Here is a 26,616-nt window from a genome sequence, read left to right on the forward strand (position 1 = left end):
GTCCGTTTACATCCGTTTTTCGTCCATTTTACATCCGTTTTTCGTCTGTTTTTTCATCCGTTTTTTTCTTTTTTTTTTTGTTAGAACTTTATTTAATCAGCTTTTCAAGAAATTTCCCATGATTCTTTGTTTTCCCCAGCGTGCATTGAGCTTCCTATCTTGCTTTGTGGTTACAGCACGCTTTGTGTTTCCTGATACCTTGCTGTAGTGTAGTGCTTATTATAATGGATTTGGGGAGATATTTTGAGCACGTGACATCATTTGTCATGCTATACTATTTGAGGAGACAAAAAAGCAGGACCAGGAAGATGTCTGCGAGGAGATGCAGGTACTGGACACATCCCATGCTGCTCAAGAGGCCAACTGACGGTTTTTTTGCTCTACACTACGCAGATCTGCAACGTTTTCCTAACAAATTTTTTAATTTTACACGAATGACTGTTCCTACTTTTAAATTTTTGTTGGAAAAGTTGCATCCCCGTTTAGACCGGATGAACACAGATATGAGACGTTGTGTGCCTCCAGAGGAGCGACTTCTCCTGAGGCCTCGTACACACGACCGAGGAACTCGACGGGCGAAACACATCGAGTTCCTCGTCGAGTTCCTTGTTGGACTTGTTCCGAAGGTCGACGGGCTTGCTTTGCGTACACACGTAACAGACAACAATTTCCTCGTTCTCCAGCGTGGTGACGCTCACCACGTACGACGGCACTATAAAGGGGAGGTTTGAATTCTTTGGCGCCACCCTTGGGGCTGCTTTTGCTGATATCGTGTTTCCGCGTGTTAGTAAAAGTTTGGTGAGTGACGATTCGCGTTTTTCATTCGTCGTGCTTTCATATCGTTTTCTGCCATTCAGTTTGTGCTTGTGGGATCGTAGCTTGTTTATCGGGACGTGCGGTCAGGTCGTATTGTTTTACATTGCGGTTCTGTGCGCTCGTTTTAGATTTTCAGTGCGTTCTTCCTAGCACTTGCTGTTCTTCAGTGCGGTCTGATTGTGCGGTCTGATTACACGGTCATTTCTAGCCATGTTGCAGGCACCTGATCGTCGTAGGCGACTTCGTGCTATGCAAATGTATGGTTCAGGTCTTGTTGCTTTAGACCTAGACCCAGCCATGAACAGGGTGAGGAGGAGTTCATGGACCAAGAATTGGTTGCTCCGTAGGAACCAATTCTGTCATATGCCTCTGCTGCGGGAGATCCAGGAAAATAATCCTGTAGATTACAGGAATTTTCTAAGGATGTCTGATCCTGTCTTTCAGCAGCTGTTGGCTTTGGTGTCGCCTTATATTACCAGGCAGGACACCGTTATGCGGGAAGCCATCAGCGCTGAACAGAGGCTAGTTGCCACCTTACGGTATCTGGCAACTGGGAGAAGCTTGCAGGACTTAAAGTTCTCGACGGGCATCTCCCCCCAGGCTCTGGGCCTCATAATCCCAGATACCTGTTCTGCCATCATCCAGGTTCTGCAGGATGACTATATGAGGGTAAGTTTTCTCCTTTAATATCACATGTAATGTATTTAATGTATGCTAATGTATTGTAATTATTCCCTTCCTCCCTACTTACCATGCTTGTAATGTACTGTGAATGTCCGCTTTGCCCCCATGCATGCTCTAAGCTCTTATTGATGTCCCTTTTTAAGGCCCACATGCCTATTTTCCCTTCACTTTCACTTACCTCCCCAGCATGCTATCCTGGGCCCTAACACACCTAGCCTAGTCACTTTACAATGTATTGTGTTATATCCATTGTAATGTCCCCCCCCCCACCTCCAAAATGTGTATTAAAGTGTAGGTTCACCCAGAAAAAGTTAAAAAATATTGGTTAACCTAGACTTTAATAGTCATTTTGGAGAGGGCTAGATGAGTTTGGGAGTTTCAGGGAAAAAAAGAAAACAGGAACTCCCAAACTCATCTAGCCCTCTCCAAAATGTGTATTAAAGTGTAGGTTCACCCAGAAAAAGTTTAAAAATATTGGTGAACCTAGACTTTAATAGTCATTTTGGAGAGGGCTATATGAGTTTGGGAGTTTCTGAATAATTGTTATAATTTTTTTTTTTTTTTTTTTTTTATCTCCCAAATTTGATCATTGATCCATCAGAGGGGGTGATGTAAGTGCTAATTGTGCGTTATATTTTAGGTGTAAAAAGCTCTTTTAATTTTAAAGTTAGAATAATTATGATGTCTTTGTATAACGTGCTTGCAATGTTATGTTCCAAATTTTTTAAAACTATTTTATTTTTCAATTACACAGCTTCCGTCCACGCCACAGGAATGGCAGACTGTGGCAGCGGAGTTTGAGACGCGTTGGAACTTCCCCAACTGCGGGGGAGCCATCGACGGAAAGCACGTCCGCATCGTGCCTCCACCCCGTTCTGGTTCTGAGTTTTACAATTACAAGGGGTTCAACAGTATTGTGCTGATGGCGGTGGTGTCAGCACAGTACGAATTTCTGTACGTTGATGTGGGCAAGAACGGCCGGATGTCGGATGGGGGAGCTTTCAGGCAGACTGAGTTTGGGGAACGACTCCAAGACGAAGATCTCGCATTGCCACCGGATGCGGACAACGTGGAAGGACTCCCCTTCGTCTTCTTGGCTGATGAAGCTTTTGGCCTGGGACCCCATCTAATGAGGCCATTCCCCCAGCGCACCCTCACCCCAGAGAGGAGTGTTTTTAATTACCGGCTGGCCAGAGCCCGGAGGGTGGTGGAAAACGCCTTCGGGATAATGGCCAGCCGGTTCCGCCTGTTCCTAACCTCGATCCATATGGCGGAGTACAAATGGAACTATATCATATTTGCATGCTGCATTTTACATAATTTTTTGAGACGAAATTCGCCAAACTATATGGCCATGGTTGGGCCTGAGGCTGGACTTAACAATCCCGAGCAAATGTTGCCGGGCCTGGAACCTGCCCGTACTGGCTTGCCCCCCCAAAGTGGCCGTGCAGTCCGTGACCAATATATGGAGTATTTTATGGGTAGGGGGGCCATTCCCTCACAAGCCAATTTGGCTTAGCTTTGTTTTATCCCAAATTATAAATCAGTGTACCCAAAATTTTGAATTTTGTCGCTTGTGTTTTTTTGAGCTGCCTCATCATTTTACATAATGTACTACATGTAGTGTCAAGTGTATTTTCCTTGCCAACTCGCAACCATTTCCCAGGTAACACACAAAGTAAACACATGTAAAGTTACAGGTTCTTTAATCAAAACACCACACACTTTTTTTTTTAAGATTTTATTTATTTTAACAATCTTCTTACAAATTTTTTATTTTTAAATTTTTTTACAACATTTTTTGAAGATATTTATTCTAATTTTTTTAATCAAAAGAAAACAAGACACTATTGTTACGAATATTCCAAAATCAAACAATCCCTGTGTATTTTTTTTCTAAAATGGAATAATTTTTTTTGATTATCAAAAATAGAAAAATCACTTTATATAATTTTTTTGTTTTTTTATTGATTCTCAAAAATAGAAAAATCACTTTATATAATTTTTTTGTTTTTTTTTTGATTATCAAAAATAGAAAAATCACTTTATATAATTTTTTGGGTTTTTTTTTTATTCTCAAAAATAGAAAAATCACTTTATATCATTTTTTTGTTTTTTTTTTATTCTCAAAAATAGAAAAATCACTTTATATCATTTTTTTGTTTTTTTTTTGATTATCAAAAATAGAAAAATCACTTTATATAATTTTTTTGTTTTTTTTAGATTATTAAAAATAGAAAAATCACTTTATATAATTTTTTTGGGTTTTTTTGATTCTCAAAAATAGAAAAATCACTTTATATAATTTTTTTTTTTTTTTTTGATTATCCAAAATAACCAAATCACTTTGTAATTTTTTTGGGAATCATAACTCCAAAAATCAGTTTTTGGGTTGGGTCATTCACACTCTCCCCAAAATGTCCAACAAATTTTTTAGTTTATTTTCAACCCTCCTGGTCCGATGTTTAATTTCCCGGTTGGCAAGATGGATCTCCTCAACTTCCTCTCTGCATGACCATATTTCACTGATCAACATCTGGGTAGTCTGCCTGTCCAAGCCACCACCTGCTCGTGAAATGGGGGACAAAACCATTTATTACAATTAGGCAGGCCTACATCTAGCTAACCAAAATTAGATGACAGAACAGCGCTGCGCAAACTGTTGGCGCTATATAAATCCTGTATAATAATAATAATAATAATAATAATACTTTACCGGATGTGGTTGCAGCCTCATCCTGATCCCGCGGGGGTTGTCCTTCAGTAGCCTCCTGGCTTGCTGCTTCCTGTCGCCCTACAAGAATGAAGAAAAGGTGTTTCAAACATTATTGAAAAATATAGAAGTCCTGAAAGAGGAATATGAATAATTGTTACAATAAATTATGGGACTATTGTTGGTTTTTAACAACCCTCTAAGCAGGACACAGGATTGTAGGCATTGCCAAAGATTAAGCAAAATCTGTGTACCTTTTTTTTATTTTTAAACATGGAAGCCAAACAAGTATCCACTGGATGACCTCACCTTTGTGTTAGCCACTAAAAAAATTTTTTGGGGTGGCCAACAATTGTGCTACTGTGAGACCGCATGTGTCCCCAACTGCTGAGCAGACTATCCTTTTCCTGTATATTCACTTAATTTGGATTACTAAAAACACATCTAAATTAATTCCACAATGGATCTCACCAGGGCCGCTGAGCAAAATCATGTGGCCCTGTACAGCCTACCTGACGGGACCCCCTTCAGCTCCCCCCCCTGGCCCCGTCTTGAAACTGTCTCTGCAGCACGTTACGGGATTGGCGGCATTGGTAGGCACCTGGAGCAGAAAACAGGGGGGGGGGGGGCTGCCGTCTGAAATAGAAATTACAAAGCGGAGGGGGGGCCCTTTACAAATGAATAATAAAGCTAAAAAATGAAAAACTAAAAATAGTAGTTTTCATAAATAAATAACTAAACATTTATTTAAACATGAAAAAAGGGGGGGGGGTGGGTTTGCCATTCAGGGCCCTGGGGACCTCTGGGCCCTTTAATTAAAAAAAAAAAAAAAAAAGTTTAATTTCAAAAATTAAAATGGGGGTTTGCCACATGGAGACCTCATGAGCCCTTTAATCTCTCTCTCTGTATCATATATATATATATATATGTATATATATATATATATATATATATATATATCTAAGGACTAAAAAAAAAATTAAATAATCTGGAAAAAGTAAAAAAATGTTGATGGGCACAATCTTTGGTTGTACGAGTCGTCGTTCTGTGAATAAACGACGACTTTCACGACAAATATTTGGGCCCACTAACATGAAATACATAATACAGTACAACCTTCAATAAAAAGCACATGGCGAGAATTACAAACACAAGACAGGATTACCCCTAAAAATTACTTACTTTTTCTAATTTCTCGCCGGATTTTTTGAAGGGTCTCTTGTTCCCTCAGCTTAAGGTCCGACCAGCGCTTTCTCAGCTGCTCCCGAGACCTTCGGATACCAAATTTCCGGAAGATCCTCCTTTCCACTTTGGACATTATCAGGGCCTTCAGTTTATTAGGGTGGAGATATGTATGGCCCGTGTTTCCCATCATAATCCTCCTCCCGGAGGATCTGGACCATCTCCACCATCTCCTGGAATGTCATATTGCTGGCTTTGTATCTGCGAGATGTGCCAGTGTATCTCTGGGCTGGGGCAGTCATGTTGGGGTGCTCGGGTGCTGCTGCCATCTTGTTGATGCGGGGTCAAGGAGAGAGAAGGGGCGGGGAAAAGACTAAAAAGAACGTCAGGGGTGTGGAGACGGGCGGAGCGTCACGCATGCGCGTGTATAAAGGGATACCACATGAATGAAGGCGGCGTTCAGAATCTGTAGAAGGAGACGGAACTATCAACCGTGTCATACGACGGTACGTAACGTTTTATTTAAACTTTGAGTTTGGCGGCTAGCTAGATATGTTGTTAACCGAGCAGAAAGCAAGAAAAAAAATTAATTTCGTAACCGCGCTTTGCTGTAACATTTCTCAAAATCTGCTGTGTGGGCAATGTCGTTCTTTTTGCATGAAAGGTGTATTTTTTTGCATGATGAACCTCGTAGTTTTAGGCATGAATCTCTTCGTTTTTGGCATGAATCTCGTCGTTTTTGGCATGAATCTCGTCGTTTTTGGCATGAATCTCAGCGTTTTTGGCGTGAATCTCGGCGTTTTAGGCATGAATCTCGGCGTTTTAGGCATGAATCTCATCGTTTTTGGCATGAATCTCTGCGTTTTTGGCATGAATCTCGTTGTTTGGCTTTGTGTTTCACCCCAAAATGATGATCTACGCCTCGTTACACACACCAGGGCTTCGTTTCCTGAACATGACCTGCTCACATAATTACTTCTTGACGATTGCGCGACGAAAGCTAAGGGGCGTGAAAACATACACACATGTGTCATACGTACGTTGGGGGGTGCGGAGGAAGACAGTTGACCGACGAGTGTGTAGCTATACTTTGATTTTGTGTCGTCATTGGCCTATACTCAGGGCCGCTGATAAGCCAGTACAGCTGGCCCTGTTGTAGGGGGCCCAGGGCCAGCAGGGGCCCGGATGGCAACCCCCTTTAAATAAATAAATATATCTAATTTTCTTTTATTTTTTATTTTTAGTGGTCCTGAGATTCCCAGGGCCTGGGATGAAAACACCACATTTTTAAAAATAACACAAAAATAAATGTCGATCTTATTTTATTTTAAAGAACTCATGTATATATATATATATATATATATATATATATATATATATATATAATATATTTTTTTTTTTTTTTTTTTGGATTAAAGGTCCCCAGGGCCCCGGATGGCAATCCACCTTGTTTTAATTTTTGTGTAAAATTTATTTTATTTTATTTATTTTCTTCTTCTTCCATATATATTAAAGGGCTCATGAGGTCTAGATGTGGCAAACCCCCTTTTCTTTAATTTTTTGGAAAAATGTTTTTTTTTTATTTAATTAAAGGGCCCAGAGGTCCCCAGGGCCCTGAATGGCAAACCCTCCCCCCCTTTTTTATAAGAAAATGTTTATTTCTTTATTTTATATATTTTAATTTTATTTTTTCAGTTTTAATATTAATTTGTAAAGGGCCCCACTCCGCTACTCAATTTGCGGCAGCCCCCCCCTCCCCCGGTTGTCTGCTCCAGGTGCCTACCAATGCCGCCAATCCCGTAACGTGCTGCAGATACAGTTTCAAGGCAGGGCCAGGGGGGGGAGCTGAAGGGGGCCCCGTCAGGTAGGCTGTACGGGGCCCCATGATTTCTATCAGCGGCCCTGCCTATACTGCAAAGACATTTAAGGGCTATATGGGGATAAAGATTACTCCAGTTTCTAGACTGATTGTGTGTTTTGCATATTTTTTGTCTTGCAGAAAAATGAATAAGTTCAATGACCCCGATTTTCTTGCCATTTTTATTGACAAATTGAGAGAGCTGCCCGTTCTTTGGGCCACAAAAGACCCAAGGTCAAAAAATAAAGAACGAAGAAAGGCAGCACTCAATAGTCTGCTACCATTTGTACGCAGCCAGGTGGGGCCCCATGTTACAACTGACATGCTGGATACTCGCATTGGGACCTTGAGAGGCTCATACAGAAAGCAATGCAACATGGTCCTGGCTTCTCAGAGGTCTGGAGCAGGAGCAGAGCAGGTCTATGTCCCATCGCTGTGGTACTACAGCAGACTGTCATTTCTGGATGAGCACCTGGAAGTTAGGGAGTCACTTTCTAGCCTTCCCCCCCAGACAGAGAAGATCTAGCTCCAGCCTTCCTCCCAGACGGGGAAGAGCAAGGTCCAGCCTTCCCTCCAGCCTTCCCTGCAGCCAACTTGATCCTCCTGAAGGGGAGCCCTCTCACGATCAAGAGGAGCGTTCCACCCTGGAGGAACAGCCGGATTTGCCTGCCTGGAGCCCGGTATAGTACTTTAAATGTGTTATTTTGTGGTGTTGAATTGCTGACAAAGAGATGTTAAAGCGGATGTTCCATTTCAAAAAAGTAAAATTTACAATTATGCAAATCATAAACACTGTAGCTGATGACTTTCAATAAGGACACGTAACTTTCCTAGCCGCCAGCGATGTCAGCCCCCGCCGAGGCCCATACTCAATCCTAGCAGCTCCAAGCGCAACCATCCATAGTTAAGGGAAACAGGCAGTGATGCCGAATGCGCATACGCAAACAGCGCGGCGCTTTGTGAATGGGCCGGCTGCTTTCGGGGACACACACAGTTCCCAGAATGCAGCGCGTCCCAAGTTGACACCCAGTGTAGGAGGAGGAACATAATACACCACGGAGGATGAAGAGGCAGTCCACATAGCAACAGCTAGTTAGGGGGAGTAAAACTTCAACATTATTTTAATGTAATTTTTTGAGTAAATTTGTTTAGTTTTAATTTTTGGTTCTGGTGGAACCTCCACTTTAATATGTTAAACAAAAATAATATTTGGGCGAAATGTGGTTTCCATATCATTAGTCAGTAGTTGCCGCCAAAGTATTTTTGAAAATAATGCTAACTCCTGGGGTCAGAATTATTAGCTTTTCAAAATATTGACAAAAAAATATCAACAGTCAGGAGCTGTAAATTGTGTGTGAATTTTAAAAACCACATTAAAACTGACCCTTTTTGATACACAGGAGGACACCAGCCAGGAGGTTCAGGAAAGTGCCAGGCAGGAGGAGGCCAGGCCTAGTGCCACAGAGGAGGTGGCAAGGCCTAGTGCCACAGAGGAGGTGGCAAGGCCTAGTGCCACAGAGGAGGTGGCACGGCCTAGTGCCACAGAGGAGGTGGCAGGGCCCAGCAGCAGCACAAGGTGCCAGGTGCCTCCCATCCGCATACCAAATCGAAGGGAAAGGAGGGATATGAGGGAAGGAGGGATATGAGGGTCAGTGAAGCAGCACTGGCCCTGATCCGTGATGCACAGGCAGCCTACCACCACCGAGGAGAGTTATGGCAGCCTGGTGATGTCAAAAATGGGGCAAATGAGTGAGGAGCAGCGCCTCCTATTTGAGCCCCTCCTCATAAGCCTGCTCAATAAGAGGGTGAGGGGCGTAATCACTGAGGACACAGTGATTTGGACCCCCACCCATCCTCACCCACCATCTAATTATCCTCCTCCTCCTGCTCCTGAAAATCTTCAGACTTCTTCTTCTCCTCCTGATCCTCTTCTAACTTTTCAAACTCCTTCTCCTCATCCTCCTGCTCAGGAAACTTCTGAAACTCATCAGACTTCTTCTTCTCCTCCTGATCCTCTTCAAAATTTTACAACTCCTTCTCCTCATCCTCCTCCTGCTCAGGAAACTTCTGAAACTCATCAGACTTCTTCTTCTCCTCCTGATCCTCTTCAAAATTGTACAACTCCTTCTCCTCATCCTCCTCCTGCTCAGGAAACTTCTGAAACTCATCAGACTTCTTCTTCTCCTCCTGATCCTCTTCAAAATTTTACAACTCCTTCTCCTCATCCTCCTCCTGCTCAGGAAACTTCTGAAACTCATCAGACTTCTGCTTCTCCTCCTGATCCTCTTCAAAATTTTACAACTCCTTCTCCTCATCCTCCTCCTGCTCAGGAAACTTCTGAAACTCATCAGACTTCTTCTTCTCCTCCTGATCCTCTTCAAAATTTTACAACTCCTTCTCCTCATCCTCCTCCTGCTCAGGAAACCTCTGAAACTCATCAGACTTCTTCTTCTGCTCCTGATCCTCTTCAAAATTTTACAACTCCTTCTCCTCATCCTCCTCCTGCTCAGGAAACTTCTGAAACTCCTAATTCTTCTCCTTCTCCTCCTGCTCCTGAAACTTTTCTTCCTCCACCTCATACACCTTCTCCTCCTCCTGGCACGAGTACTACTCCACTGGCACCGCCTCCAGCCAAGCAGAGAAGGAAGGCTGCAGAGAAGGCTGCAGTGAAGAAGGCTGTCCGGAAGACCAAGAAGTGACTCCCTTGCTTCCAGGTGGTGTGACAGAAGGCAGTCTGCTGTGGGATCACATCCTTGGGACATCTGCCTGACCTGCTCCTGTTCCAGACCTCTGGGAGTCCAAGACCAGATTGGGCTCCTTCCTGGATGAGCCACTCAATGTCCCAATTCGAGGATCCAGCTGCTCAGATGTAACATTGTGCCCCACCTGGCTTTGCACAAATGCCAGCAGGTTATTGAGTGCTGTCTTTAATTTATTATATATATATATATATATATATATATATATTTAATTTTATTTTTTCTGTTCATGACCGAAATAAATGGTCTTTTTTTGTTTGAAAATTCATACTTGTCTATGTGTTTTTCATCAGCAAAAATATGTCCCTTGTGAGAAGGAAGGTTAACTTTACAAATAATGTCAAAAGGTAATATTATTAAGGGACAGATCACATAAGACAAAACAAGAAGGTTACAATGGTGGTTACTTTCCAGAAAAAAAAAAGAAAAAAAAATGATTACAATAAACTCATAATATAAATTATCTTAAATGAAGAACTTGTTTTAAAAAAAAAAAAAAAAAAAAAACAGCAGAGAGAAAAGATTTGTCAACATTCATGAGATCAGCATTAAAAAGGTGAAACAAATTTGACAATAATCTGTGTGAAGATAAGCAGCAAAAGAAGAAATTTAATGTACATTTTTTAACATTCTAAAGATGGTTGAAATGCGCAGCATTTAAACGATGCAATAGAATGTTGGCAGTGTGACGAATGTGCTATCTCAATGACAAACGATACTTTTACTGAAGTTGCGCTCCCGTCTACTACTTTAATCTGAGCATGCGCGGGTTTCTTAGCATACAGACGTCCGAGTTTCTCGTCGTAAACCAGCCCGTCGAGAACCTCGGCGAGCCAAATTTGGACTCCCGACGAGGAAATAGAGAACTTGCTCTCTTTTTGTCTCGACGAGGTTCTCGTCAGTTTCCTCAACGAAAATGTACACACGACCGGTTTCCTCGACCAAAAAATAGCTCCCAGCAAGGTTCTTGCTGGTTTTTGCCGAGAAACTCGGTCGTGTGTACGAGGCCTTATTAAAATAATATATTATTAATAAAATAGATGAGAGAGAGAGAGAAAGAGAGAGAGAGAAAAAAAGAGAGAGAGAGAAGAGAGAGAGAAGAAAGAGAGAACAAGAGAGAGAGAGAGAGAAAGAGAGAGAGAAAGAGAGAGAGAAGAAAGAGAAAAAGAAAGAGAGAGAAATAACGGGAGAAAGAGAGAGAGACAGAGAATGAGAAAGAGAGAGAGAACGAGAAAGAGAGAGAGAGAACGAGAGAGAGAGAACGAGAGAACAAGAGAGCGAGACAGAGAGAATGAGAGAGAACGAGAGAGAGAATTTGGCCAATACCTGAAAATAATGTTTTCAGAGTATCCAGGAAACAGGATCAGTGGCGGTTGTCAATCCCCTACACCGAACCTCAATTCCTGGTTCCTGTGAGAAAAAAAAATTGAGAGAGAGCGAGAGCACGAGAGCGATCAAATTGTTTTGTACAATACCGTAAAATAATGGTGGTTGAGAATCCTGGATCGGGGGCGATAGTCGCTTTGCTTAAATCTTTAATTCCTGTGAGAAAAAAAAAAAAAATACTCAGTCAATGAAAGAGAGAGAAAAAAAATAAAATAAAAAAAAGGGAGGGCGGAGCGAGAGAGCATCCACCTGCCAACACGGTCCCCCAAAGAAAATCGGGACCACCACAGAGCATTCACCTGCCATCAGGACCTCCTCACAGCACGCAACACAACACCTGTGCAGAGAGAGAGAGAGAACACGCAGAGAGAGAAAGAGAACACGCAGAGAGAGAACACGCAGAGAGAGAGAGAACACGCAGAGAGAGAGAACACGCAGAGAGAGAGAGACAGAACACGCAGAGAGAGAGAGAACACACGCAGAGAGAGAGCGAAAGAAACAGAGAAAGAGAGCGAAAGAAAGAGAGCGAAAGAAAGAGAGCGAAAGAAAGAGAAAGAGCGAAAGAAAGAGAGAAAACGAGAGAGAGAGCGCAGAGAGAGAGCGCAGAGAGAGAGCGAAGAGAGAGAGAGCAGAGAGAGGCAAAATTGTTTGGTATAATACCGGAAAATAATGGTGGTTGAGAATCCCGGATCGGGGGCGGTACTCGCTTTGCCAAAATCTTGAATTCCTGTGAGAAAAAAAAAAAAAAAAGTCAGTCAATGAAAGAGAGAGAGAGAAAAAAAAGGGAGGGTGGAGCGAGAGAGCATCCACCTGCCAACAGAGAGAGATAGAGTGCAGAGAGCGAAAGAGAGAGAGAGAGCGCAGAGAGAGAAGAGAGCAGAGAGAGAGAGAAGAGAGCAGAGAGAGAGAAGAGAGCAGAGAGAGAAGAGAGAGAGCAGAGAGCGAGCAGAAAGAGAGAGAGAGCAGAGCGAGCGAGAGAGCAGAGAGAGAGCAGAGAGAGAGAGAGCGAGCAGAGAGAGAGAGCGAGCAGAGAGAGAGAGCACGCAGAGAGAGAGAGAGAACACGCAGAGAGAAAGAGAGAACACGCAGAGAGAGAGAACACGCAGATAGAGAGAGAGAGAGAGAGAACACGCAGAGAGAGAGAGAGCGAAAGAAAGAGAGCGAAAGAAAGAGAAAGAGCGAAAGAAAGAGAGAAAACGAGAGAGAGAGAGCGAGAGAGAGAGCGCAGAGAGAGAGAGAGCAGAAAGAGAGAGCGAAGAGAGAGAGAGAGCAGAGAGAGGCAAAATTGTTTGGTACAATACCGGAAAATAATGGTGGTTGAGAATCCCGGATCGGGGGCGGTACTCGCTTTGCCAAAATCTTTAATTCCTGTGAGAAAAAAAAAAAAAAAAAAAGTCAGTCAATGAGAGAGAGAGAAAAAAAAAGGGAGGGTGGAGCGAGAGAGCATCCACCTGTCAACAGAGAGAGATAGAGTGCAGAGAGCGAAAGAGAGAGCGCAGAGAGAGAAGAGAGCAGAGAGAGAGAAGAGAGCAGAGAGAGAGAAGAGAGAGAGCGAGCAGAAAGAGAGAGAGCAGAGAGAGAGAGACAAAATTGTTTGGTACAATACCGGAAAATAATGGTGGTTGAGAATCCCGGATCGGGTGCGGTACTCGCTTTGCCAAAATCTTTAATTCCTGTGAGAAAAAAAAAAAAAAAGTCAGTCAATGAAAGAGAGAGAAAAAAAAGGGAGGGTGGAGTGAGAGAGCATCCACCTGCCAACAGAGAGTCTAGTGCACAGAGCGAAAGAGAGAGAGACAGCGCAGAGCGAGAGAGAGAGCAGAGCTAGCGAGAGAGAGAGCAGAGCGAGCGAGCAGAGAGAGAGCACGCAGAGAGAGAGAGAGAACACGCAAAGAGAGAACACACAGAGAGAGAGAGCGAAAGAAAGAGAGCGAAAGAAAGAGAAAGAGCGAAAGAAAGAGAGAAAACGAGAGAGAGAAAACGAGAGAGAGAGAGAGAAGAAAGAGAGAGAGCAGAGAGAGAGAGAGCGAAGAGAGAGAGCAGAGAGAGGCAAAATTGTTTGGTACAATACCGGAAAATAATGGTGGTTGAGAATCCTGGATCGGGTGCGGTACTCGCTTTGCCAAAATCTTTAATTCCTGTGAGAAAAAAAAAAAAAGTCAGTCAATGAAAGAGAGAGAGAGAAAAAAAAGGGAGGGTGGAGCGAGAGAGCATCCACCTGCCAACAGAGAGTCTAGTGCAGAGAGCGAAAGAGAGAGAGAGCGAGCAGAGAGCGAGAGAGAGCAGAGCGAGAGAGAGAGCAGAGCGAGCGAGAGAGCAGAGAGCAGAGCGAGAGAGCAGAGCGAGCGAGAGAGAGAGCAGAGAGAGAGCACGCACAGAGAGAGAGAGAGAACACGCACAGAGAGAGAGAGAACGCACAAAGAGAGAGAACACGCACACAGAGAGAGAGAACACGCACAGAGAGAGAGAACACGCAGAGAGAGAGAGAACACGCAGAGAGAGAGAGAACACGCAGAGAGAGAGAACACGCACAAAGAGAGAGAACACGCACAGAGAGAGAGAACACGCACAAAGAGAGAGAACACGCACAAAGAGAGAGAACACGCACAGAGAGAGAGAACACGCACAAAGAGAGAGAACACGCACAGAGAGAGAGAAAACGCAGAGAGAGAGAGAGAACACGCACACAGAGAGAGAACACGCACAGAGAGAGAGAAAACGCAGAGAGAGAGAGAACACGCACACAGAGAGAGAGAACACGCACACAGAGAGAGAACACGCACACAGAGAGAGAACACGCACAGAGAGAGAGAACACGCAGAGAGAGAGAGAACACGCACAGAGAGAGAGAACACGCAGAGAGAGAGAGAACACGCAGAGAGAGAGAGAACACGCACAGAGAGAGAGAACACGCACAAAGAGAGAGAACACGCACAGAGAGAGAGAACACGCACAGAGAGAGAGAACACGCACAGAGAGAGAGAACACGCAGAGAGAGAGAGAACACGCACAGAGAGAGAGAACACGCACACAGAGAGAGAACACGCACACAGAGAGAGAACACGCACAGAGAGAGAACACGCACAGAGAGAGAGAACACGCAGAGAGAGAGAGAACACGCACAGAGAGAGAGAGAGAACACGCACACAGAGAGAGAACACGCACAGAGAGAGAGAACACGCACACAGAGAGAGAACACGCACACAGAGAGAGAACACGCACAGAGAGAGAACACGCACAGAGAGAGAGAACACGCAGAGAGAGAGAGAACACGCACACAGAGAGAGAACACGCACAGAGAGAGAGAGAACAGAGGAGAGAGGAATTTTTTACAATACCTGAAAATAATGGTTTTAGAGTATGGAGGAAACCGAATCGGATGTGGATCCTCTGCTCAAAACCCAAATTCTTAGTTCCTGCAAGAAAAAGCAATAGTCAATATGTTTGTGAGAGAACGAGGGGGATAGGGGGAGGGAGAGAATTCGGACTATACCTGAAAATAATGGGTTTAGAGTATCCAAGAACACCGCACAGAACAGAACACCGCACAGAACAGAACACCGCACAGAACAGAACAGAACACCGCACAGAACAGAACACCGCACAGAACAGAACACCGCACAGAACAGAACAGAACACCGCACAGAACAGAACAGAACACCGCACAGAACAGAACACCGCACAGAACAGAACACCGCACAGAACAGAACACCGCACAGAACAGAACACCGCACAGAACAGAACAGAACACCGCACAGAACAGAACAGAACACCGCACAGAACAGAACACCGCACAGAACAGAACACCGCACAGAACAGAACACCGCACAGAACAGAACACCGCACAGAACAGAGCAGAACACCGCACCGAGCAGAACACCGCACCGAACACCAAACCAAACAGAACACCAAACCAAACAGAACACCGCAACGCACAGAACAGCGCAACGCACAGAACAGCGCAACGCACAGAACACCGCACAGAACAGCGCAACGCACAGAACAGAACATCGCAACGCACAGAACACCGAACCGCAACGCACAGAACACCGAACAGAACACCGCACCGAACAGAACAGAACACCGAACCAAACAGAACAGAACACCGAACCAAACAGAACAGAACACTGCACCGCACAGAACAGAACACCGCACAGAACACTGCACCGAACAGAACACCGAACAGAACACCGCAACGCACAGAACACCGCACAGAACACCGAACAGAACACCGCAACGCACAGAACACCGCAACGCACAGAACACCGCACAGAACAGAACACCGCAACGCACAGAACAGAGCACCGCACAGAACACCGCAACGCACAGAACACCGCACCGCAACGCACAGAACACCGCACCGAGCAGAACACCGCACAGAACACCGCACCAAACAAAACACCAAACAGAACACCGAACCAAACAGAACACCGAACCAAACAGAACACCGCACAGAACACCGCACCGCACAGAACAGAACACCGAACAGAACACCGCAACGCACAGAACACCGCAACGCACAGAACACTGCAACGCACAGAACACTGCACCGCACAGAACAGAACACCGCAACGCACAGAACACCGCGACGCACAGAACACCGCAACGCACAGAACAGAACACCGCACAGAACAGAACACCGCACCGCAACGCACAGAACACCAAACAGAACACCGCGCAGAACACCGCACCGAACAATGCACCGAACAGAACACCGCACCGAACAGAACACCGCACAGAACAGAACACCGCACCGCAACGCACAGAACACCGCGCAGAACACCGCACCGAACAATGCACCGAACAGAACACCGCACCGAATAGAACACCGCACAGAACAGAACACCGCACAGAACAGAACACCGCACCGAACACTGCACCGAACAGAACAGAACACCGCACAGAATACTGCACCGCACCGAACACTGCACCGAACAGAACACCGCACAGAACACCGCAACGCACAGAACACAACACCGCAACGCACAGAACACCGCACAGGACACCGGACGGACACAGGACACTATCACAGAGCACCCACCTGCCAAAAGGACAGTCACAGAGGAGATTTGGATTCACACCAAGCAGATCGTGCAGCATAGAGACAATGTCACCAGGGAGCTGCACACAGCTGAATGGCTCAGTGCAAACCCCCCCCACCCCCATTCAGTACCTCAGCGCGGCGACAGCACATGGACAGAAGGTCCCCTCCTCTGTAAACATACACAGAGAGGAGGGGGAGGCGGCTTCACTCGGTATGTGAGCACCGCTCACACAGTCAGTGGAAGTGAGAGGAGGGGATGGATGGTGCTGCGGTGCCATCCCGCAACCCCCCCTCTGCTAGCCTAAAGTCACCGCTACAGTCGCGGGGGGGGGGCCTGGCATGACACCCCCCAGTGTGTGGCACCCGGTTGCGGCCCCCCCACCACCCACTTAGTACGCCTCTTTTACTTACCCTTCCTCACCGCTGCTGTCAAATTTCGATAATGGCGCCAAACTCCTCCCCTTTGCCTCATTTCCTGTATTTGAAAAAACGTGAGATTTCGTCGGGAGGCATGATGCTGATATCCCAGGAAGCCTTGCAAATCGCCTTACTCCTTGTTCGCCTAGGCGATTAAGACAGGAAGCTGGATTTTCAAACGATAAAAAGGTATTAACTATCCCAAAAAATAAATGAGATTGTCCATTATGTAATCTAGGCACTAAGGGCATGCAGCACAGCCAAACATTAAAAAATGGGTGGAACTCCTCTTTAACTAAAAAGAACATAACATAAATATATACATGTGGAGGACCAAAAGAAAGTTACAACATCTGGCTAGATAGCATCAGCAAGAGAACGGGTTTATTCTAGCAAGAGAACGCAGAAAAAATACGAGGCAATAAACGACACACTAGATATTTCAAATGACGAATGTGCCATGTCACAAACAAACGCGAGTTTTACCTGAACGAGCGATCCCATCCCCTCATTTTGTCTGAGCGTGCGCGGGTTTTTTGTCCGCGGGTTGTGTGTACTAACCAGCGAACTTGTCCGAAGGACAGGTTTCCAGCGGACAGATTTCTTAGCATGCTAAGAAATTTTTATCCGCTGGAAAACGGTCGGCTGGACAAATGTCCGCAGGAAAACGGTCCGATAGGCTGTACACACGACCGAACAGATCCGCTGAAACTGTCCGTCGGACAAATATCAGCGGATAGATCCGGTCGTGTGTACGGGGCCTTAGCGAAACCTAATTTTGCCGCCCCCTTGGCTCCACCCCTGACTCCACCCCCTTTGCCTTGCCCATGTACATCCCACCTTTTTAATGACCGCTACTATTTTGCATGCAACACTTTGCTAGACCAGCTAATTGTGGAAATTTTACAGTTTTGCCCCCAAACCAGCTTTTTTATCAAATAATTCAAAACGATAAACCATAAAATAGTAGATTTTATTTGTAAACATTTTCTCACTTGCAAAATATAACATAGCAGCATTGCACATGTATCAACTGGCAACAAGACTCACAAAAATAAGATAGATAAATAACACGACAACGTTCTAGAAACATACCATTATAAAATAAACACTATGAGACAGGAGAGATATTATAACATTCCAATATCTCTAACGTCTCTCAATAAATTTGGTACAATGTAAAATTAAACTAAAGTAAAAAGTGCAAATTATAAATTAAATTATAGTGCAAAAGAACTTATAACATTGTAAACCTAAAAACAATAATGAAAGTGCCAATCTTTGAACTCTGCTGTTCAAGCATCTTTTAACTAAGGCTATTGGGTCTACAAAAAAATCGACTTTTCTTGCTTTAGCATTAGCAAACTCCTTCAACAATATTTCAAAGTCAATCTCTTGAGCAATGGCATTCTCAATGGACAGAGTGGCAAGACCCACCAGCCTTTCTTGCGACATTGAAGAACGCAGGTCATTTTTAATGATTTTTGATTTTGAGAAGCTTCTTTCCCCCGAAGCCACTGTGATGGGGAGTGTCAACAGTATGCAAAGTGCTATAGCTACATTTGGAGCAAAACCATTCTTGACTGCGTAGCCCAGAACGTCAATTGGTTTCATGCTTGCTGATACAACAGGAGCCAAGACAATTAGCTCTTCACACAGATGCATTCCATAAATATCTTCATCCTTGGGCTTTACATCAGTTAAGACCTCTTGTAACTCCATACAGCTCTTTAAGAGTTGTTCCCTATTCACGTCTTTAAGTTTCCTGATGTCATACAAAAACTGAAAATAGTTGCTATGACCTTTAAGCTGTTCAAATCTCTCCTCAACAGATTTGATTATAACATCCAAGATAGTGTAGAAACACTCAACTTTAAACCGTTTTGGGGGATCTTGGATGGGATCATCTTGTCCCTCATAGGAAAAAAGTCTCTTCTTTTTTCTCTGCACTGTAGAAGGGAACACAGGTTCAATTTCCATTTCCAGTGCCATTGCTCGTGATTCTGTGAGTAACTCCTTAAATCCATTGGAAAAAAGGAGAAAAAATTGCGCCAACCAATAATAAAAAGCATTAAAGTCCTTTGTGTTCCCACAAGTGAAATAAAAGAAAAAAATCACACCAACATAAGTGTAATTATAACATTAGTGAATGAACAAATCCAGTATCAAAGTCCATAAATGATGAATCCAAAACAACACCCGGTGTAAAGATGATTTACAGATGTGAACCGCCACCATATGGACTGAGGCTTACCACAAGGTAATTAAATAACAGCGTTATTTAAATTACAGCAGGATACTCCAGAGTGCGGGGTCACAGCTTGGTATATACCAGGATTGAAACCAGATCACGGCTCATAGGAGATCCACGGCGGGATACAGCAGGATCTATTATGCATTACTCGTCCTCATATCATCTCAACAGCCCAGTCGGTTTTAAACATATAGGGAAGGAGACCGCACATAGAGTAGTATGTACTAACAATTTTATTTAAAAAGGATAAAAGGCTACTTACAAACGAAAGTAGATAAAATGCAAGTATAACGAATGCCGGCCGGCATGTAACAGGAGCCCTTCCTGTACGCGGTGACGTCACTACACGCCGTCCCAGACGCGTTTCGTCACAAAATGACGTTATCAGTGGGAATGTTCTTCCTGATCCTTAAATCCATTATCAGACCGATAAGTTTTTAAGTAAAAAAACCTGGTGCAAAAACTCTTAATATATGTGAGTAGATCATGAAAAAGTATGGGAATACCCATGACTAAGTCACGTGACGATACATGTGGGGAGGAGCCTACAGTGACGGACCATCGGATGTTTGTCCCGAGTGAGGAGTCCACTTAAACTGAGCGGCAACATACCCTGTCTAGAACATAAGCGAGGATATGTGAGTTCACTAAGTGCAGCTTTATCCACATCTATATGGTACAATATTGCGCTATGTTTCCTTTCCCTCCTCTTTTGCATGCGACTGAATGAAACTGGAAACATCTGATCGCTTGCTGGAGGTTGTTGTAACCTGATCACATTGAAGTGAGAGCTTGGCAATTAGGGAAGGATCACTGCAGACTGGCTGATTCAATCATCAGGACTTTTTCATGATCTTCTCACATATATTAAGGGCCCTTTCACACGTGCGGGACCGTTTTTAGATCATTTTTTTATCGTCAGTTCATCCTTTTTCCATCAGTTTTTTATCCGTTTTTCGTCCGTTTACATCCGTTTTTCGTCCGTTTGCACCCATTTTCCGTCCGTTTACATCAGTTTTTCGTCCATTTTACATCCGTTTTTCGTCCGTTTTTTCATCCGTTTCTTTCTTTTTTTTTGTTAGAACTTTATTTAATCAGCTTTTCAAGAAATTTCCCATGATTCTTTGTTTTCCCCAGCGTGCATTGAGCTTCCTATCTTGCTTTGTGGTTACAGCACGCTTTGTGTTTCCTGATACCTTGCTTTAGTGTAGTGCTTATTATAATGGATTTGGGGAGATATTTTGAGCATATGACATCATTTGTCATGCTATACTATTTGAGGAGACAAAAAAGCAGGACCCATGTCTGCGAGGAGACGCAGGTACTGGACACATCCCATGCTGCTCAAGAGGCCAACTGATGGTTTTTTGCTCTACACTACGCAGATCTGCAACGTTTTCCCTAACAAATTTTTTAATTTTACATGAATGACTATTCCTACTTTTAAATTTTTGTTGGAAAAGTTGCATCCCCGTTTAGACAGGATGAACACAGATATGAGACGTTGTGTGCCTCCAGAGGAACGACTTCTCCTTACCCTGAGGTAAGCCAGCCAGCCTTTCTGCTTGATTATGTCCAGCGTAATGTTGGATTCCTTTCATCATTTCTTCTACTCTCCTAGGTTTCTGGCATCTGGAGTATCCTATACGTCCCTAAACCATTATTTTTTGTTGGGAACCTCAACAATTTCTGGAATTGTGCATGACACCTGTGAAGCTATATGGGAGGAGCTTCGGTCTACTGCAATGCTTGTTCCTGATCCATGCATGTGGCAGGAAATTGCCAAAGCTTTCTGGAAGAAAAACTCAATTTCCTAATTGTGTTGAGCCTGAATGGGAAACACATTCCGAATTCAGATGCCACCTGGATCTGGCTCCTCGATTTTACAATTACAAAAAATACTTCTCCCTTGTGCTAATGCCAATCTGTGACAGTAATTACAAGTTTGTAGCTGTCGATAGTGGGGCGTATGGATCAAATGCAGACGCAAGAGTCTTTTCAGCATCACAAATGGGGAGAAGACTACTTGAGGGCCACTTTCATTTGCCATCAGATAAACCACTTCCAGGAACTGTAGGGCCAGATATGCCGACATGGCTTGTAGGTGATGAGGCATTTGCACTTTCCCAGCATCTTCTAAGGCCTTATGCCAGGCACAATTTAACAACCCCCCAAAAAAATTTCAATTATCGGTTTGAGGTCGTGCAAGGCGCCTTATTGAATGCACCTTTGGCATTTTGAGCAGCAGTGGCACATATTTCATTCCACAATACAACTGAGCGTGGAGAATGCCCAGCTAGCAATCCAGCATGCTGTGTCCTCCACATTATAATCCGTGAGAAAGAAGGGATCACTGTTGAGGAGAAAGGACGAGATCGACTTACTTCTGTACGTTTTTTCCGGACTGCGACCCAAACAATTCTGCCATTACCATGCGTGACCATTTTACAATTTGTTTTATGTCCCCAGATGAGAGGTTCCGTGGCAGTATCAGCATGTGTAAAAACAGTCATGAGCACTATATTATGTGCACCTTTCTATGAACCATTTTTTGACCCCTTGATGCTAACCTGCATGTTCTTTGTTGTCCCACTGAAAATGATAATGGTGACTTCTTTCAGTGTATGTTTAAAGCTGAGAATTTCCATTCTCCTAGTGTCATCATCACTGACCCTATGACCATCACATTCTTTTGTATCAGTTTGCATTCGGTTTATATAGAGTACAATAAAAAAAATACTTTTTCAGGCAGTCAATATCTTTATTTGTATGTCATTAAGGTGACCGCAACATACAGAACACAAAATAGATATTTTCAGAAAATATGTAGACAACGGTGCCTGACTCGTGCCATTTCTGAAGGCGATCGTGTCGTGACTGGTGACTCCCACACGCATGACATCATCACGGCTAGGGCCAATCACAGCCCTGGAGCCGCAATACCCACAAGGTCCACAAGGAGTGATTGCGGCGATAAGGAGGGGAAAGAAGACCACTGTGGGGGCTTCGATCTCGGGTAAGTAATTCTTAATGAGCCAGTATGCTCTGCATACTAGCTCATAGGCTTTGTCTTGTAGGGTTTGTTTTTTTGGGAATAAGTTTACTTGCATTGGAGTTTACTAGGCCAACTAATTTAATATAGGGGGATAACCAATTTTATTTAGTTACCTTCTTAAGTCCATAACATTCTCAAGAAATCAAGCATTTCATAGAAAGGGCCATGCTTCTTCCTGGATGCTCCAGCACCGCTTCGGCAGTCAACGCCCTCCTTCAGGTCCCCGCCTGAAATGGTCGTGAAGAGACCGCCATCTTGTGGTGATTTGCTCTCCTGCAAAGGAACAGTAGACACAATGAACTGAAGAACTCCAAAATATACGTATACTTTTTGAAACACATATTTTGAATACACTTGTGTCCTGGCAGGTGACGTGGACAATCCACAACTGTGGCAGGTGACGTGGCCAGTGGACAGTCCACAACTTGTGGCAGGTGACGTGGCCAGTCCACAACTTGGGCAGGTGACATGGCAGGTGTAGTGGACAGTCCCACACTTGTGGCAGGTGACGTGGACAGTCCACAACTTGTGGCAGGTGACGTGGACAGTCCACAACTTGTGGCAGGTGACGTGGACAGTCCACAACTTGTGGCAGGTGACGTGGCCAGTCCACAACTTGTGGCAGGTGACATGGCAGGTGTAGTGGACAGTCCACAACTTGTGGCAGGTGACATGGCCAGTGGACAGTCCACAACTTGTGGCAGGTGACGTGGGCAGGTGTCGTGGACAGTCCACAACTTGTGCAGGTGACGTGTCCAGTCCACAACGTGTGGCAGGTGACGTGGACAGTCCACAACTTGTGGCAGGTGACGTGGACAGTCCCAACTTGTGGCAGGTGACGTGGCAAGTTACGTTAACAGTGACATGGCCAGTGGACAGTCCACAACTTGTGGCAGTGACGTGGACAGTCCACAACTTGTGGCAGGTGACGTGGCCAGTCCACAACTTGTGCGAGGTGACGTGGCCAGTGGACAGTCCATAACTTGTGCAGGTGACATGGCAGGTGACGTGGCCAGTGGACAGTCCACAACTTGTGGCAGGTGACGTGGCAAGTTACGTGGACAGTGACATGGCCAGTGGACAGTCCACAACTTGTGCAGGCATATGAATGCTGACATATGGATGTACTACAGGTTTATCAGCCAATCCACCCCCATCCCACATACTGCTTACCACGTATCCTGCCGCTCTGGTGCTGAGTGTCAGCCATTCTGGTGTCAACCGTCTCATATATTTCTTCCCATTTGAGACTGCAGATGTGTTTGTCGCTATTACTCTGCACATCTTTTGTCCCACAATGCAGGCCGATCATGCACCAGCTGTATGAGGTGCTCCTGTGACACGTCTATTTGCCATTGTTGGTGGTCTTCTCTCCAGTCTTCTCTATATTTTCTTATCACCAGGCACTAGCCAGCATGTGCTTAATAAGCACTTGCTGGGTCAAAGGGTATTGCAATGTATGCATATAGCATGCATATTTATGAAAGTTAAATATTTTGAGGAAAAACGGATGTTAGCGGATCGGATGTTAAACGGATCGTCCGCTAACATACGTTTTTCGTCTGTTCCGTTTTTTGACGAAAGAAAAATAGGGTTTTCTTCCATTCAAAAAAACGGAGCTTGACGGAGACGGATGTAAACGACGTTAGCGGATAGTAATCCGCTAACGTCCGCTATCCCATAGGAAAGCATTGTAGTCCGTTTTTCATCCGTAAACGGACGGATGAAAAATGGACGACGGTCCGCACGGTGGTGAAAGGGCCCTTAATTTATTTGGAACAAAAAACAATTAAAAATCTTTTTTGAAAAACTTGTTATGTCTCGCTTGTGTTGATTGTAGGTGTTTACTATTTTAACTATTGTTCTACATTTAGTGTCAAGTGTATTTTTCCTGACGCATCTTCATGGCAGCACACACAGGGTTGTGACTCGCCCCCACAACCTGACAGGATTGGTTAGCTATAAATTTGAAGAGGAGACACCCGCATATTCTCTTTTTTATCCTCACCTAACTGGACGTGGACGTACAGCTTGTCTCCTACCGCTATCGCCCCTGCAGGTTCAGCCTCTCCTGTTTGGAAGTCCCCCTTGTACAGTCTCTAATAGAGCTTTTTATAGGGGGAGCCCCGCTCTGGTGGTCTCAGGGGTTATCCTGGCATGTTCCGGCATTTATTACAAGCTTTAAATAAGCTTAGACCGCAGTGTGGCTCTCTAACTATTTTTCCCTTTTCTCTCCTGGTGCTTCCCTTTCCTCTTCTGGGTATCTCTTCACTTTGTATGACAAGGCTTTCCCTATTGTGCCCCTGAAAGTTGTATGACAAGGCTTTCCCTATTGTGCCCTGAAGGTTCCCATTCATTGATGTGTCATTGTGTGCGTTTGTACCTTTTTTTTTTTTTTTTTTCCTTTCTTCCAGGCAGGCTCTCTGAGCCATGTAGTCCCTCGCACCGCCGCGCTCCTCGGGCGTACTGCGCAGTGCGCGCAGCACAATGATGACGCCGGACACCTCCCTCGCCCTCATGCCAAGATGGCGCCGGACGCGCGGGACGCTACTGCGCATGCGCGTACGCGTCATCAGCGCCGCGACGGCGGCACCAAATTTAAAAAGCCTGAAAATTCCTTTTTTTTCCCTGGAGCTGCTGCTTTGCTGGAATTCACAGGGATTTCTCCCAGGGTATGCAGGTGCTTCCCTTTCCCTTTGCCTATACCTGGTTAGGTGTTTTGTTTACTTATTTTGTAACCCCTGTTGCTTTCTTCCAGTACATCCTTCTGCTGCTTCCCTGTGTTTTTCATGGAGCCCACTGCCCTCGCAGACCACTACCAACAAACGAGGTATGGAGACCATCACTTTCGGGTAAGTAGAGAAGAGACAAAAAAGAGAGCCGGCCACTAAACACTGCCTTTCTGTTGCAGTCCCATCAGGCCAAGAGACGCAAGCCCACGGCGCAGGGAGAGGTCCAGGCATGCATCAAGCAGGAGGTCCCGTAAAAGTCGGTCAAGATCCTCCTCCCGCTACCATCGATCAAGGCACAGCCGATCACGCCGCAGCCGCTCCCGTCATAGCCGGTCTCACCGCAGACGGTCTCCCTCATCCCACCGCGAGCATTATCATACCCGTCCTGCAGCTAACGCTTGCTGGGTGTGCGGTGCTACTGCTTTTGCCAGGAAAGCTAGCATGTCAGACTTGCTTTAATGAAGCAACTAGAGAAAGGAGACGAGCGCCAGGATGACTACAGATTTCCTCCTCCAACAGCTCGTGGGGAGTCAGCGCAAGAATCAATGTGGACTTCAGTTCCTTTGGTCTGTGATGAGCCCACCTCCGGGCACTTCATCATCCCTCCGGCCCATATGCCCAACTAATAGAGGCTCATTCTGATCATGAGGTCGAGAACTGGTGTCTGGATTTGACTTCTGTCTAGTCGAACCTTTTGCCCGCTCAGTCAAGGCGACAATAGCTGGGAAGAACCCGTGACGGAACAACCCAAGGTTGGGAAATATTTCCCCGAGTTAAGGAGGGATCCCTAACTGTTTTCCCTTCATCGAAGAACTGGAGGACCTCATTAAGGAGGAGTGGGAGAAACCGGACAAGCGTCCCGGTCTGTCCAACAAACTCTCTAAACTATACCCTCTGAAAGACTCTAAAGTCGCTTCCCTCATTAACGCTCCCGTGGTGGATGCTTCTCTTATGCGACTCGCCAGGCATGTCACTCTGCCAATAGAAGACGCAGTATCATTCCGGGATGTTCTCGACCGTAAGATCGACCTAGAATTAAAGAAGGCTTACTCCACCTCGGGGGGCGCATGTAGACCAGCTATTGCTACGGCAGCTGTCGCCAAGGCCATTTCCGATGGGGCAGCCAATGCTGAGAAGGTTCTCCTAGAAGGTGCTGATCGAGGGGATGTCATATCCTCCTTGCAGGAGATCAGGCTAGCCGGTGACTTTATGGCGGGGGCCTCGTGGATATCATTCGTTCCTCGGCCAGGTCCATGTTAGCCTCAGTTATGGCCCGCAGAGCCTTATGGTTAAAACCTTGGGTCGCTGACGCGGCTTCAAAAGCAAACTGGTGCAGGATACCATATGATGGCACGAACCTGTTCAGCACAAAATTGGATTCGGCAATCTCCAGGTCACGGGTGGAAAATCGGGGCTTATTCCCTCCGACAGAAGACCCAAGCCTCAGAAAGGTCCTACTTCAGGCGTAAATCTGCCTGAGAGGTACAGGGAGGCCAGATCCTATCGTCCGCGGTAAGGAGTTTCAGGAGAGATGGAGACCTAATCGCCCACCCTTTACGAGGGGGCAGAAGCCCAAGGTCACTACTGCAGGGGACCAGCAGAAGTATTTTGAAGTCTTGCCTGCCCACTCAGCTCAGGTGGGCGCCAGGCTCAGCAGTTTTGCGCAAATATGGTCGAACCACATAGAAGACCCATGGACTCTTTCTACGATAAAGCATG

At 45.1% G+C, this 26,616-nt stretch overlaps 1 protein-coding gene across 1 annotated transcript; it reads left to right on the forward strand.

The window, feature by feature from the left end:
- The first annotated feature begins 8,932 nt into the window (after positions 1–8,932).
- On the forward strand, positions 8,933–9,952 carry LOC120944292 (extensin-like). Its single transcript, XM_040358321.1, has one exon. It carries the CDS (start codon positions 8,933–8,935, stop codon positions 9,950–9,952), a length of 1,020 nt encoding a protein of 339 aa, XP_040214255.1.
- The last annotated feature ends 16,664 nt before the right edge of the window (positions 9,953–26,616 follow it).

The sequence above is a fragment of the Rana temporaria genome, chromosome 1 (assembly GCF_905171775.1).
Source record: "Rana temporaria chromosome 1, aRanTem1.1, whole genome shotgun sequence".
NCBI lineage: Eukaryota > Metazoa > Chordata > Amphibia > Anura > Ranidae > Rana > Rana temporaria.